The 14,106-nt window shown below is 32.4% G+C and overlaps 1 protein-coding gene across 1 annotated transcript; it reads left to right on the top strand.

Annotated features, from left to right (window-relative positions):
- The first annotated feature begins 4,885 nt into the window (after positions 1 to 4,885).
- Positions 4,886 to 7,498, top strand: LOC123221473. The gene is made up of 7 exons (XM_044644321.1): positions 4,886 to 5,271; positions 5,373 to 5,542; positions 5,716 to 5,868; positions 5,980 to 6,039; positions 6,138 to 6,649; positions 6,731 to 7,243; positions 7,328 to 7,498. Exons 1-7 carry the CDS (start codon positions 4,886 to 4,888, stop codon positions 7,496 to 7,498), a joined length of 1,965 nt encoding a protein of 654 aa, XP_044500256.1.
- Positions 7,499 to 14,106: the final 6,608 nt, after the last annotated feature.

The following is a 14,106-nucleotide window of genomic DNA, read 5'->3' on the forward strand; positions in this document are numbered from 1 at the left end:
TGTAACCAATCAAATTGATTTCCAAGAGGATTGATCGGTTCCTGATATATTGCACGGTAAATATCGGTCCGAAAGAATGGATGAACCCATGCGTGCACATTCGTGAGTCTCATATGTTGTGCAACGGCAATGGCATGCTTGCATGGAATACGTGAAAGCTGAAACTTTCTACACGTGCAAGACATGTCACCAAAGTCCACAATACCCATGAATCCACCAAATTCAACAACCTGATACCGAGTAGGTGTAATCGGTAGAACCTCCAGGGATGCAGACTTTGAAAGACGATTGCTGATCTTCTCTTCTGCCCAAGGGGTGAGGAAGTTATGACATTCACCTGTAATTCAGAAAAAATATTAAGAACACATTTGGTAATATGATTAACAAAGTGGAAAAAAGTATATGAGACAACTTTTAATTAATATCGATTTGATACTTACTTGCATGGGTTCTCCTCTCGTAAAACCATCGTTGCATGGTACCACGAATAAACTCCAAGAGCATGGTTATAGGTAGGCCCCGTGCATGTCTGGCAAGGGCATTAAATGACTCAGCAATATTTGTGGTCATGATATTGTATCGATGTCCTGAAAAGTATGCTCTACTCCAACGGTGAAAACTGACATCCCATAGATAAGCTCCAGCTTGGGGGTTCATTAAGTCAATGGATTGCATCATCGAACCAAATTCAGACTTTGTGTATGATTTTGCGACTTTCGAATATGCACCCGCGACCTGTAAGATAGTAAAAAATATGAAAACTCATTGTAAGCAAAATGTTTGAAAAGGATAAACTGTTATAAATTTAATTACTTGTTTACACTATACCTTTGAGTCCCGTTTATACTTTGCCCTCATGTTACACAGAAGGTGATGACAACAGCATCCATGGTGGACATCTGGAAAGACTTCAACCATTATTGAGTAGATAGCATGATGTCGATCAGAGATTATTGCAAGCTCAGAGAGGTCAGGGATGCATTCTTTAATTCTCATAAGAAACCAACACCACGTGTCGTGATCTTCTTTTTTGCCGACACTGAAACCAATAGGGTATATCTGATTATTACCATCAAGAGCCACCGCAATAAATAAATGCCCCAGATATCGACATTTAAGAAAAGCAGTGTCAATGCAAATAACAGGCCGAAGATATTGTCTAAATACACGAACGGAACATCCTAACGTCATGAAAAAATTTGTAAATCGATGCTCATCATCTGTTTCAATAGCAGTCACGGTGTCCGGATTAGTACGTTGTAAATTGTAGCAATAATCTGGTAACAGCATAAAAGATTCCTCCGGTGAACCCCTCAATGAATTGATAGCCCAATTTCTTGCCCGCCAAGCCTGTGAGTAGGAAATATCAATTTTATATCGGTCGGCGATGTCTACAATTATTTCTTTAGGCCGATAAATTCGATCAATCATCACAAACTTTGATCTCATTAATAGACCTAAAGCTCGGGCCCCAGCTTGTCTGTGATGTGGCAGGATTTGATAAACTAAACATGTGTGGGTAGGGTTCATAGAGTTGATCCCCCACACATCACCGACAGTGGACTTGGTTGCATGTATATACCACTTACAATTTTCCGCTGTGCACTTAATTTCCCACCGTTTCTTGTTAGACTTTTTGACACCAAATTGAAATCCTTTAAGTAAAGCGAATTGTTTCACAGTGTCTTTCAGTTGGACTTTATTATGAAAAATATCACTTATCTTGAGACCATGCTCCTCTCGGATCGATTTGGAACCACCTGATGATGCTGATGGCTGTGGAGGAAAATCAGGAAGCCATCTAAATAGATCAGTGGGGACATTGTCAAAAAATGGCCCAGAATAATTTCCACCACCTGAAATAGGATTTTCAAGCTGCAAACTATCCATACCCTCAGTAACTGATGCCATATACTCAGGCTCTACATCTTCTGAAGGAATGTTGGGCATATCATTTCCATCAAAGTCACCCTAATAGGGAACTATATCTTTTTCTCCATGAGCCCATGAGTTTGCAATATACAACGGGTCATTACTGAAATCAATCAACTTTTCCAGATCATATTCTTTTTTGACCTAACTACTTTCTTTTTTATCTTCATCTTCATCTTCATCCTCCTGCGCTTCAATTGGGGTACATGTAACAAATACAGGAATACATTCCTGAAAGTACTGGGACATATCAAGAAGACCCTGGACATCTTCATCATTTTGGATCTGGATGGGGTCGTCGAGCTCAATTTTTCTTGGCTTCATTGATACTTGAATGTAGTTTTTCATTGGATCAATACTGCAAGACTCCGTCAAAAGCTCAATAAATCCCTTGAATGTTGTTCCATAAGGGATTTTAATCAATTGTTTGGCTCCTCCAACATATTTCATTGTGTTGTTACGACCTTGAATCCATTCTCCCTGATAACGAACTGATGCATAACCATCCATTTTAATTATCAATCCTGCAATGACCAGTTTTTGAAGATAATTATTCATTTATAATAAAAAAAATCAATAATAACTATGAAAAACAGTCGTACAATTATTAATAATTAAAAAAAACTCCTAATATTTTTCTAATAATTTATTTATCCCCCTATAATTATTTAACAATTTATATAACACTTTCGCATCGAATTTTACCCCTCAAAATGCATCTATCTGTTTGTAACGTTCCATTTAAAAAGTTTTTATAATATTTATACTTTAAAATAGATATTCAAATTCTATACTTTGAAATGCTTTAAAATGTCAATAATCAAAAATTTATTCAAAAATCTGGAAAATACTAGTGGATATATCCTAAAACGATAAAATTCAAAAATACAGAATTGAAATTTGAATTCTAAAAGTTGAAATACCCTAGAATGATAACAATCAAAAAAATCTTCAGAAATCTGAAAAATACGAATCGATATATCCTAAAGGGATGAAATTCGAAAAAATGGGACTGAAATTCGGAATCTAAAAGTTGAAATACCCTAGTATGACAACAATCGAAAATTTTTTCAAAAATCTAGAAAATGTGAATTGATATATCCTAAAGGAGTGAAACTCGAAAAAATCTATAATTTCAATTATAATGCACCTACCATGTTTAATATGAAAATGCACCCTAATTTTAATAACATTTTATTTGACCCCTCAATGATCTTTTTTTTTATTTAACACCCTTATATGTTGTCTTGTATCAAAGAAATACCTATCTATTTTTAACATGTTATATAAATCCTGTATATATTGAAAAATATCCAAAAACCTCCCATATTTATCTAAAATTTATTTAACCCCCATATTTACCCTAAATTACATTTAACCCCCCATACTTGTGAAGCATTGCATTTAACCCCCATATTATGACATAAAAACTACATTTAACAAATGAAATTAAGTTTTAGGCTAAGATTGACATAAATACTTTTTTTTGATGAATAATATTTTCTCGAATCGAATTTAGAAATACGAACTTCTTCCGTCCAAACGAATCCCTACTAATTGATATTGAATAAAAATGAAAGTGAGAGTGAGTGTTTGAGTGATATGAGAAGTGTGTATAAATAAAGTGAGTGAGGAAGGTTTATATAGATGAGAGGAAGGGTAATTTTGACATTTCAGAAAAAGTAATGAAATAAATAAATAAATTTCAAAATGCCTTTACAATGTAAAATATCCAAAAACCCCCATATTTACCCTAAATTACTTTAACCCCCCATACTTGTTAAACATTGCATTTCACCCCCATATTATGACATAAAAAGTACACTTAACAAATAAAATTAAGTTTTAGGCTAAGATTGACATAAATACCTTTTTTCGATAAATAGTATTTTTTCGAGTCAAATTCAAAAATACGAACTTCTCCCGTCCGAACGAATCCCTACTAATTGATATTGAATAAAAATGAAAGTGAGAGTAAGTATTTGAGTGATATGAGAAGTGTGTGTAAATAAAGTGAGTGAAGAGGGTTTATATAGATGAGAGGAAGGGTAATTTTGACATTTCAGAAAAAGTAATGAAATAAATAAATAAATATCAAAATGCCTTTACAATGTAAAATATCCAAAACCCCCCATATTTATCCTAAATTACATTTAACCCCCCATACTTGTTAAACATTGCATTTCACCCTTATATTATGACATAAAAAGTATAATTAACAAATAAAATTAAGTTTTAGGTTAAGATTGACATAAATACCTTTTTTCGATAAATAGTATTTTTTTAAGTCGAATTCAAAAATACAAACTTCTCCCGTCTGAATGAATCCCTACTAATTGATCTTGAATAAAAATGAAAGTGAGAGTGAGTGTTTGAGTGATATGAGAAATGTGTGTAAATAAAATGAGTGAAGAGGGTTTATATAGATGAGGGAAAGGGTAATTTTGATATTTTAGAAAAAGTTTGAAATAAATAAATAAATATCAAAATGCCTTTATAATATAAAATATCCAAAAACCCCTCATATTTATCTAAAATTACATTTAACCCCCTAATGAGTGAGGAGAGTTTATAAATGAGGGGAAGGGTAATTTTGATATTTTAGAAAAAGTTTGAAATAAATAAATAAATATTAAAATCCCTTTATAATGTAAAATATCTAAAACCCCCTCATATTTACTCTAAATTATATTTAACCCTTAATAGTGAGTGAGAAGAGTTATATAAATAAAAAAAAGGGTAATTTTGGTATTCTAAAAAAACTCATGCGCATTTTTGCTTAGAAATAGTGATTTTGGGCATTTTGGCTTGAAAATAGTGATTTTGGGTATTTTTGCTTAATGAGAGGGTATTTTGGATAGTTTTTAAAATTTCCCTTTAAAACGATCATTTTAAGCTCAATCAATCTTTCATTAATTTTCTTTTTTTTTTGGTCTGCATCTCCGGGAAGAAAATGAGCAGAGGAAACGAGGTGTGCAGTAAAAGTGCCTTGCACGGGCCTTATTGGGCAGCCCTGAACAACGATTGGAAATCTCTGAAGGACTTCTACACGAAGAATGTTAATTCGTTATCACTTCCTGTAACGGCCTCCAGGGACAATGGCTTTCACTTGGCGGTGTTCAGCAAAAGTAAAGATCCGCTTCAATTTTTACTTAGAATTTCCGAAGAACATCCTATGGTGAAGTACGGCTATTTAGAAAAAAATGGCTACGGGAACACGCCTCTTCATGAGGCTGCAGCAAATGGGAACCGGGAGGCCGTAGAGGCTTTGGTCTTTCATCATCGAGGCTCATTGCGCGAGATATTGAATATCCACGAGTGGAAGAGCTCCAAGAGGCTGTGAATATGAAAGGCGAAACCCCGCTTTTTATTGCTGCTGCATTTGGGAGAACAGAAGTGGTGAAGTTTTTATCTGAAAAATCATTACAATTTCACACAAGATTAATATACCAAGAAAAAGGAGGAACGACTAAAGAAGAATATTCTAGGCTTGAAAATATTCACCGCCAAAACATACGCTTCATTGAGGTAAAGCCGAAACCCAAAGCCTCCAATGAGCAGCCTGGTGCCATTCAAGGTGAAATGATATCAGAGCCAGAGCCAGAGCCTGGTGCCATCAAAGAAGAAACATTAAAAAAAAAGCCCGATGCCTCCATTCTGCACGTTGCCATCACAGGCCACCATTTTGTCTCTATCTCTACTCACCTAGCTTCTTTACTTTTGCTTTGAAATGAAATATATATTTAACTGATATTTGGTTGCTTTCTTTTTAAATTTTCTCAGAAACGGCTCTATATTTACTGAAGATGGATGAATCGTTAGCAGCACTCAAGAACCTAGATGGCCGGACCTCTCTTTACCTACTGGCAACCATGCCCTCAGCTTTCGAAAGTGGATATCATTGGGACGCATGGATCCACAGAGTCATATATTCCTGTAAGCATATTTTTCACCTTTCCATAATTCTATTAAAGATAATGCAAGCATAAGGATATGTTAAAAGGACCTTTTGTATACATCTTATTGATTAATTCCTAAAATTTATAGGCCTTCCAATCGGTGATGATGCAGATGATGATGAAAAAGCCACTACAAAAATTTCCAAAAGTAAAAATTTTCTTTTGTTCGCTTAAGGGATATTCTACATAATCTCTCTTCATCAGTTTTTCTCATTGAGCACCTTCTTTTCTGCTAAACACGAACAGGGTGGCTTAAATACCTGGAAAAAATCTGTGCACTAGTAAGGAGTGACACCTTGGAAGAAAAGAGAAAGCATAAACTTGCTTTCAAACTAGCGGAGACACTGATAAAAAAGGATTCTTCTTGGGATGAAATCATTAATAGGCTAGTGGTTCCAGAGTTTCCGTTTGATAAAGATCAGTCTTCAAAAGTCGATTATGAGCCAATCCCGTTATTGCTGGCGACTGAAAAAGGAATAGTAGAAATTGTGAACAAGATACTAGAAATATGTCCCCAGCTAGTTGAGCATTGCAATGATCTGGGTCAGAACATACTGCATGTGGCAATTAAGCACCGTCAATATGAAATCTTCAATCATGTGAAAAATATGGAAATACCAATGACAAGGTTAGTCCGAAAGGTTGACAAAAATGGCTACACCATTTTACACCATGCCGCAGACATGAAGCCAGGGACCACAAAGCGTCACCCAGAAGGACCTGTATACCAACTTCAGGAAGAGATAAAGTGGTACAAAGTAAGCCCCCTAGCTCTTTCTTCTACAAGATTTTTACCTAATAAACGTGTTTATATGTAAGTTATGTTTCTATATATGCAGCGTGTAAAGGGGATCACGCCCGCCCACTACGCCATGTTTCGCAGCAAGGACGCAAACAAGACTTGCGAAGAGCTATTCAATTCGAAGCACAATAAACTACTCGGGCAAGCACAGACTTGGCTAGAAGGCGCTTCTCAGTCTTGCTCTGCAGTGGCTGTTCTCGTTGCTACAGCGGTCTTTGCAGCTGCGTACACTGTGCCTGGAGGTTCTAATGAACAGGGGTATCCAATTTTCCTCAACAGCACTCTCTTCTTGCTTTTCACAGTCATGGACGTTATTGCTTTGGCCTGCTCCTTAACCTCCGTTGTAATGTTCTTATCCATCCTTGCATCGCCTTACACGTATGATGAATTCCTCCACAAACTCCCTAGAAAACTCGCAATAGGCTTCTCCTTGCTCTTCATTTCATTGGCTACAACAATGATTGCATTCGCAGCTACATTATTGCTCATAGTTCGTTTGGAAAAGCCACATTGGGCCACCACTCTCATTTATACTGCTGCATTTCTTCCTGTCAGCATATTTGCACTCACGAGTTTTCCCATGTATGCTGCATTTGAGAATACTTTGCTCAAGTTGTATCTTAGATTGTCTTAGAATTGGCGTGTCACAAAGTCTCCAATTCCCAAGAAGTCAGCTTCCAGACAGGGTTCCTTTGCAGACCAAGCAGCTCCTAAACAAACCGAATCGCACACAAAGCAGCTTGAGAACAAGGGTAAATTGTCTGAGGAGAGTGTTAATGATAATAAGCCCAAGCTCCCAGTCTGAGATTTATATTAGTTGAGGCTGATAAGTGTATAAGATATTACAAACTAGTATGACCCTGTTTTCATTATTTTGGGTTTCATCAAGTCAAGAGTGAGTGTCAAATCACAGAGTATTTCACTCTTGTTCTGTTAAAATTTTATGTCAAACAAGAGAATATTTTACTTTTTGTCCTGATAAAATTTTATGCAAGTAATAGGTTTTTTTTAAGAATATAAATTTAAAATATTTAATGTATTTTTATCATGTTTAATAACATGCTTATTTTCCAAGTACCAATGGTCTCCGCATATTAATTCATATACTGTGAATTTTATTGAATTCAATATTAGAGGCTTGTATAATTCCTCCCTGTAATACCACTTTCTATTCTCCAGTAGAATAATTAATTAACAGTACCAAATCAGATAATCATGTTTCTGAATCATTCAAACCCATGTATTATTCACAAGTCTAACAGAAGAGGATTGGTTTCCGTCTAAGAGAACCAGAAAATTATGGTAATACAAGTGAACTTATTAGGCGGGCTCATGGCGTTAGGAGAGAGCTTCCTTGATGAACACAAACACACTGCCTGCGTCTCCCCTGGAAATATGAAGCTCTTCACCCGGCTATGATGTTAGTAACCAAGACTCCACATCGCTGTTACAGATTGAGATGAAGCTGTATCTTGGACTAGTAAAAAAGCCTTTCAATGGGGAAAGGTCAATCTTTTGTCCCAGAAATTTGTCATTGTCAGGTAAAACCATAGAGTCTGATATCATTGTTAGGTAAAACTATGGAGTCTGATATCTGAGGAGTCTTGAGGATGCCTTCTTGAAACTTGATCTAAACACAGAGAAATGAAATGGCCAATTAGAGATGAACCCAGACTTACAAATCTGGACGCGAAACCTGCACACGCTTGGGACTTGGGACTTCATATTTGGCATTGGTACTAATGGAGGTTGCAGCCGATGGCCACACAAATCCAGAGTCAGATTCTTAGATAGGGTTGGAGACAGAATCAAGCTTAATTAATCTAAACTCGATTGTCAATTTAACTTGAGGGTGTTCAGCATACTAAATTCATAAGCCTAGAAGAGTTTGATTCAGCTACAACCGAATAGTTCTAGTCCATTTTGACTCAGCTACATTACTATTGCAGTCGAATTCAAGCTCAGTTCCTTTTAGACTGAAATTTGAGCGTAGCTTCTTTCAAATTAAACCAAACTCCAAACTAATTTGAGATAAACTTAACTTGAATCCACCTCCTAATAAGGGGAATATCCGGGTATGATCAAGGACCAGTTTATATTGTTTCGAATCCCAAAAAATCATTTGACGATTGACCAACAAACTCAAACTAAACTGTAAAACAATTTAACTTTATATTTTATTGGCCAACAAATTTATTCCCGTCTAAGGTATAGTGAAAACTCAAAGTAATCCTTACTAACTTTCGAAAACCCAAATATCCACCTATCCGTTAGTTTTGGCAATTACAATCAGAGGTAAATCGTCATTTAAAGATTTTTATTTAAACAAAGAAAAATTGATTTCATTTTAACCCTTTAGTTTTAAAAACTAATCATTTTCCTTAGTTTATTTAAACAAACAAAAATCAATTTTTTTCCCCCTTCGTTTTAAAAACTAACCATTTCCCCTTAACTCAAACTTTGAAACATTGCATTTACACCTCCAAAAGCTTCATTCCATCTTTCCAACGGTCGTACTTGTTAGCATTCCTCCTTGGCGGCATCTACTCTCCCCCCATGGTGATTTCCTAGAGTGGAAACCAACGAAAAACTAACTGAAATGGTCAGATTTTCTCGCATGGATCTGTGTGATGCAACACCGTCCGACTGATTTGTGCATCTACGATGAATAGATAGTCACACGGATTTGTACGATTTTTGCATAGATCCGTGTGAGAAAATCCGTGTGAGAAGAAAGCAATGAGGTAGTGAAGGGATCACTAAAGTTATTATCATGGTAGCCATGCAAAAGTCCTCCTATGATTCGAGAGAAGATTTCAGATCTTCCATGGTTGAGATGATATTGCCAATCCGAATTAAAGAAGCCAAAAATCTTCAAAGCCTGTTGAATTATTATGTCTTTGAATTCTAAGGAATATCATGGGATTATTCTTGAGGCTTTTTATGAGGTTTGTACTAGTTTGTTTTCATCTTGTAACTGCCATTGAGAATATTTTTGAAATTAATTTAGATGCTATAGCCTTATTATTCAATGAACATGAGTTCTTTGTGAGAATATGAGTACCAATTTTTATAATTATAACTCAAAAAATGATCTTATATATACTTTCAATCATATTATATTGTATTATTTTGATTTTTATAATTAGAATCGATAATCACTTTATCTATAAGACACGAATATAAAGATTCCAAACCCATATTTAATTAAGATAAAATCTTAAAATAAAAATATATTATTCATTTACTATCTTTGCTTTACTTATAAGTTTGTGTTCCTTGTCTAATAGAGAATAAATTATAACATATTTCCCAACAAATATGTGTAGTTTAACTTTATCTTTATCAAGAATTAAGCATATCTACAATATCACTATTAAAATATTGTTCATTTTGAATACAATACAGTTTGCTTTTGGTTTTTGTAACCTAAAAAATGTTTTGATAATTTAAAAGTTCATAGACAATTACACTATTTTTGTATTAGCATTTCCAAGCAATATTAGATGTGTCATATATGCCAAATATTTCTCTCGTATTTTGTCAATGTAAGATCTGTGTTGGGATGTTACAACGAAACCTAGTTGTGGGCAAATTCAAAAAATTGTTTATTTTTAATTTGTTTGACTATAAATAATCAAATATCTTTTATCTTTACTATGTTTTCATAATCTTTTGTTTTATATATACTTTCAGTCCTATTATACTAATATAGTATTATTTTACCTTTTATAATTAAAATTGGTTAGGGTCCTTAATATATAAACACATTATTCATCCACCATTTTTCATTTATTTTTGAGTTTGTGTTTGTTGTTCATAGATATGGAAAATAAGTTATAACACTTTTCCCAATGAATATGTGATATTTAGCTTTATTTTTATAAAGGACTAAACATATCAATTTACTCACTATTAAGACATTATACGCTTTAAAACACATAATCTATCATAGTATAGCTTTTAGGTTTTGCAACTTGAAATTTTTTTTGACAATTTAAAAGTTTACGTACTAATAAATCAATCTTATTTTAATATCTATAAACAATATGAGATACACATTCATATGCAATATCTCTCTCATACCTTGTTAATGTAAAATTTGTCTTAGAAAGTTACAACATAACCATATATTAGGTGAATCCAAAAAACTACTTATTTCTAATTCATTTAATTATAAGTTATCAATAATCTTTTATCTTTGTTATTATACTTTTATCATAATAAAATAAGAATGAGCTTTACCTTGATTTTATTCTCACTATTTATACAAGTGAGCTTTACCAATTAGTTAAACAAAGTAACAATACTTTTCTTTATCTTCATATACAAGGATAAAATAAGTCCTTATATATAAGAGCACACAACACATGGCTTATCAGATTTAAGAGAATACAACAACTAGTTATTGTTCTATTAAGGCCAAAGGACTTAATCCCACCCAAAGTATGTTGGTTTTCCAAATTTTCACCCCTTAACTTTGAAAATTCCATTTACTCACTCATGAACAGTTAAAGTTAACAAAATCCTAATTCCCTAAAATTTTATCTCCTTTTCCCCCTTACATCTTAAAAACTAATCATTTTCCCTTAGACCAAATTTTAAAAAATAACATTTCCCCTTTAGGGTTTAGTTTCCAAACTTTGCCGCCATCTCCAACAAACTCTCCCTCTTGACACTTTCTCTCTCTTCGATGATCTCTCCCCTCTCACTTAGACCTCTGGTTGACATCGATTGAAGTTGGAAAGACAAATATCTCATCTTTATCTAGGAGAGGCTATGGTTTGAAAACTAAACCCTAGTGGGGGAAATGTAATTCTTTAAAACTTGGCCTAGAAGGAAATTGTTAGTTTTAGGATTTGGGGGAGGAGATAAAATTTAATTTTATTTTTAATATTACAAATGAAATGACGATTTTACTTTTAAAACTGACCGACTTAATCATTTATGGGTAAGTAAATAAGATTTTTAAAGTTAAAAGGTGAGAATTTGGGAAAACAACATACTTTAGGTGGGAATAAGTCCTTTGGCCTTCTACTAACTATAAGTTTGATTATGACCTTTATCTAGTGCGTGAGAACCTCAACTATAGGAACATTCAAGTGAGATTGTAAAAAATCTCCACTTCTAGGTTTTTATATTTGTAAATTGTTTATATATTACTAATTCTTTTTATGAATGTTGAACTATATCAATTTTTTTTTGGGTTAAAGGAACCAAATTCTCATATTTTTTCTATTGAAAGAGTTGAAAATTTCAGATTTTTCTATGTAAGGAACTAAACTTTTAGTATTTTTAATAAAAAAATTTGAATAAACACAATTTATATTGTTTGTTTTGTTTTGTCTTGTTTTAAAAGTTAAGTGATTAATTTAATACCTTTAATAGATAATAGTGAAAATTTAGTATCTTAGGAAAATATAAAAGTTTGATCATTTTAATAAAAAAATTATAAAAGTTTGGTCTTTTCAATTGACAAAATATGATAATTTGAGTCGTACAAGTGTGTGTGTGTGTGTGTATATATATATATATATATATATATATATATATATATATAAGGTTGCACGAGTGGGGCTGATGACCCCAATGTTCTATCTAACTTATTAATATTAATTACTTTGTTTTTAAAACAAAACAAAATACTAATTATATATGTTCAATAACTTCAATAAGATATATGAAAGTTGGGTCATTTTAATATGAAAATTTGAATGTTCAATTTTTTTTAATAGGTAAATATAATATTTCACTGATTTCAATAAAAAAATGACACATCGATACTTGCAAATATTACAATAAAACTATATATATCAAATTCTAAAAATCTAATTACTCAAAATAACGTGTCATCATATGATAAAATAATTTTAAATTAATAATAAAATATTAATAAATCATTCCAATTGAATACTTAAAAAAATATTCAAAAATGGTTGCACATAATAATACTTGAAATATTATTATCACTATATTTATTTAATTTTGTTAAAGTTTTATTAACATAGTATATAATACTAAAACTCCTTTTTCTAAGACAATTTGAAACAATTTTTTTAAGCTTAACCGACCTTTCATTAACTCTTTTTTTTTTTTTTTAATTTTTGTCTCCATCTACGGGAAGCTTTTGAACCGAGGAGTCCAGAGGAGCAGCAAATCTTACATCATTTCTCGTTGTAAGATTTGTCTTTGATTATAACATAACACAGTTTTGGGCAAATCCGAATAACTTTTTATCTTTTATCTTATACATGTGCTTTCAGTTCGTATTATATTGATATCATACTATTTTGCTTGTTATAATTAGAATCAGTGACCATTTTATTTATAAGGCAGGATGCATAAGGATTTTTAATTTATTTACAGCCTTTGCTTTACTAACAGATTTGTGTTCACTGTCTCACATACATGCAAAATGAATTATAACATCTTTTCCCAATGAATATGTATCTTTTACCTTTATCTTTATCGATAAGTGGACATAAAAACTAATCAATTATTAAGATATTGTACGTTTTAGATACACAGTTTATCATAATTTAGCTTTTACAATTTGCAAATTTAACAATTCATTGGCTATTAAATCGGTTTTGTCTTAATTACCCTAAACAATGAGAGGACACTAATTAATACATATCCAACATCTCTATTGTATTTTATCAATATAAGATTTGTCTTGTAATATCATAACAAAACTCCATTTTAAATAAATTCAAATAATTATTTATTTCTAATTAATTTGATTATAAATTATCAATCATATGTTATCTTTATTATACTTTCATTGTTATGAAATAAGAATAAATTTTTATCTTTATTTTATTCTTGTTGTTTGTACCATGAACTTTATCAATTATTTAAGCATCGTTATGAAATAAGAATAAAATTTTATTTTTATTATATTCTTGTTGTTTGTACTATGAACTTTATCAATTATTTAAACAAAGTAAAGATACCCCTTCATCTTCATTTACAAGGCTTTTTTTTTTTTCATAAGTATCATTGGCAAGGATTCCCTATATATAAAAGCATACAACACATCGTTAATTATATTATAGAGAGCACTACTTATAATTCTTACTCTCTTGAAGTTTGAGGTATGGCTATTTAGAACAGAATGGCTACGGGAACACAACTCTTCATGAGGCTGCAGCCAATGCAAACCTGGAGGTCGTACAGGCCTTGGTCAATCATATATGCTTTCTCGATATAAGATTTGTCTTTGATTATAACATAACCTAGTTTTAGATAAATAAGAATAACTATTTATTTTTAATTTGTTCAATTATAAGTTACCAATAATCTTTTATCTTTATTATACTTTCATCCTCTTTTATCTTGTACATATACTTTCAATTCGTATTATATTGATATTATAGTATTTTGTTTTTTATAATTAGAATCGGTGACCAC

The sequence above is a fragment of the Mangifera indica genome, chromosome 7, assembly GCF_011075055.1.
Source record: "Mangifera indica cultivar Alphonso chromosome 7, CATAS_Mindica_2.1, whole genome shotgun sequence".
NCBI lineage: Eukaryota > Viridiplantae > Streptophyta > Magnoliopsida > Sapindales > Anacardiaceae > Mangifera > Mangifera indica.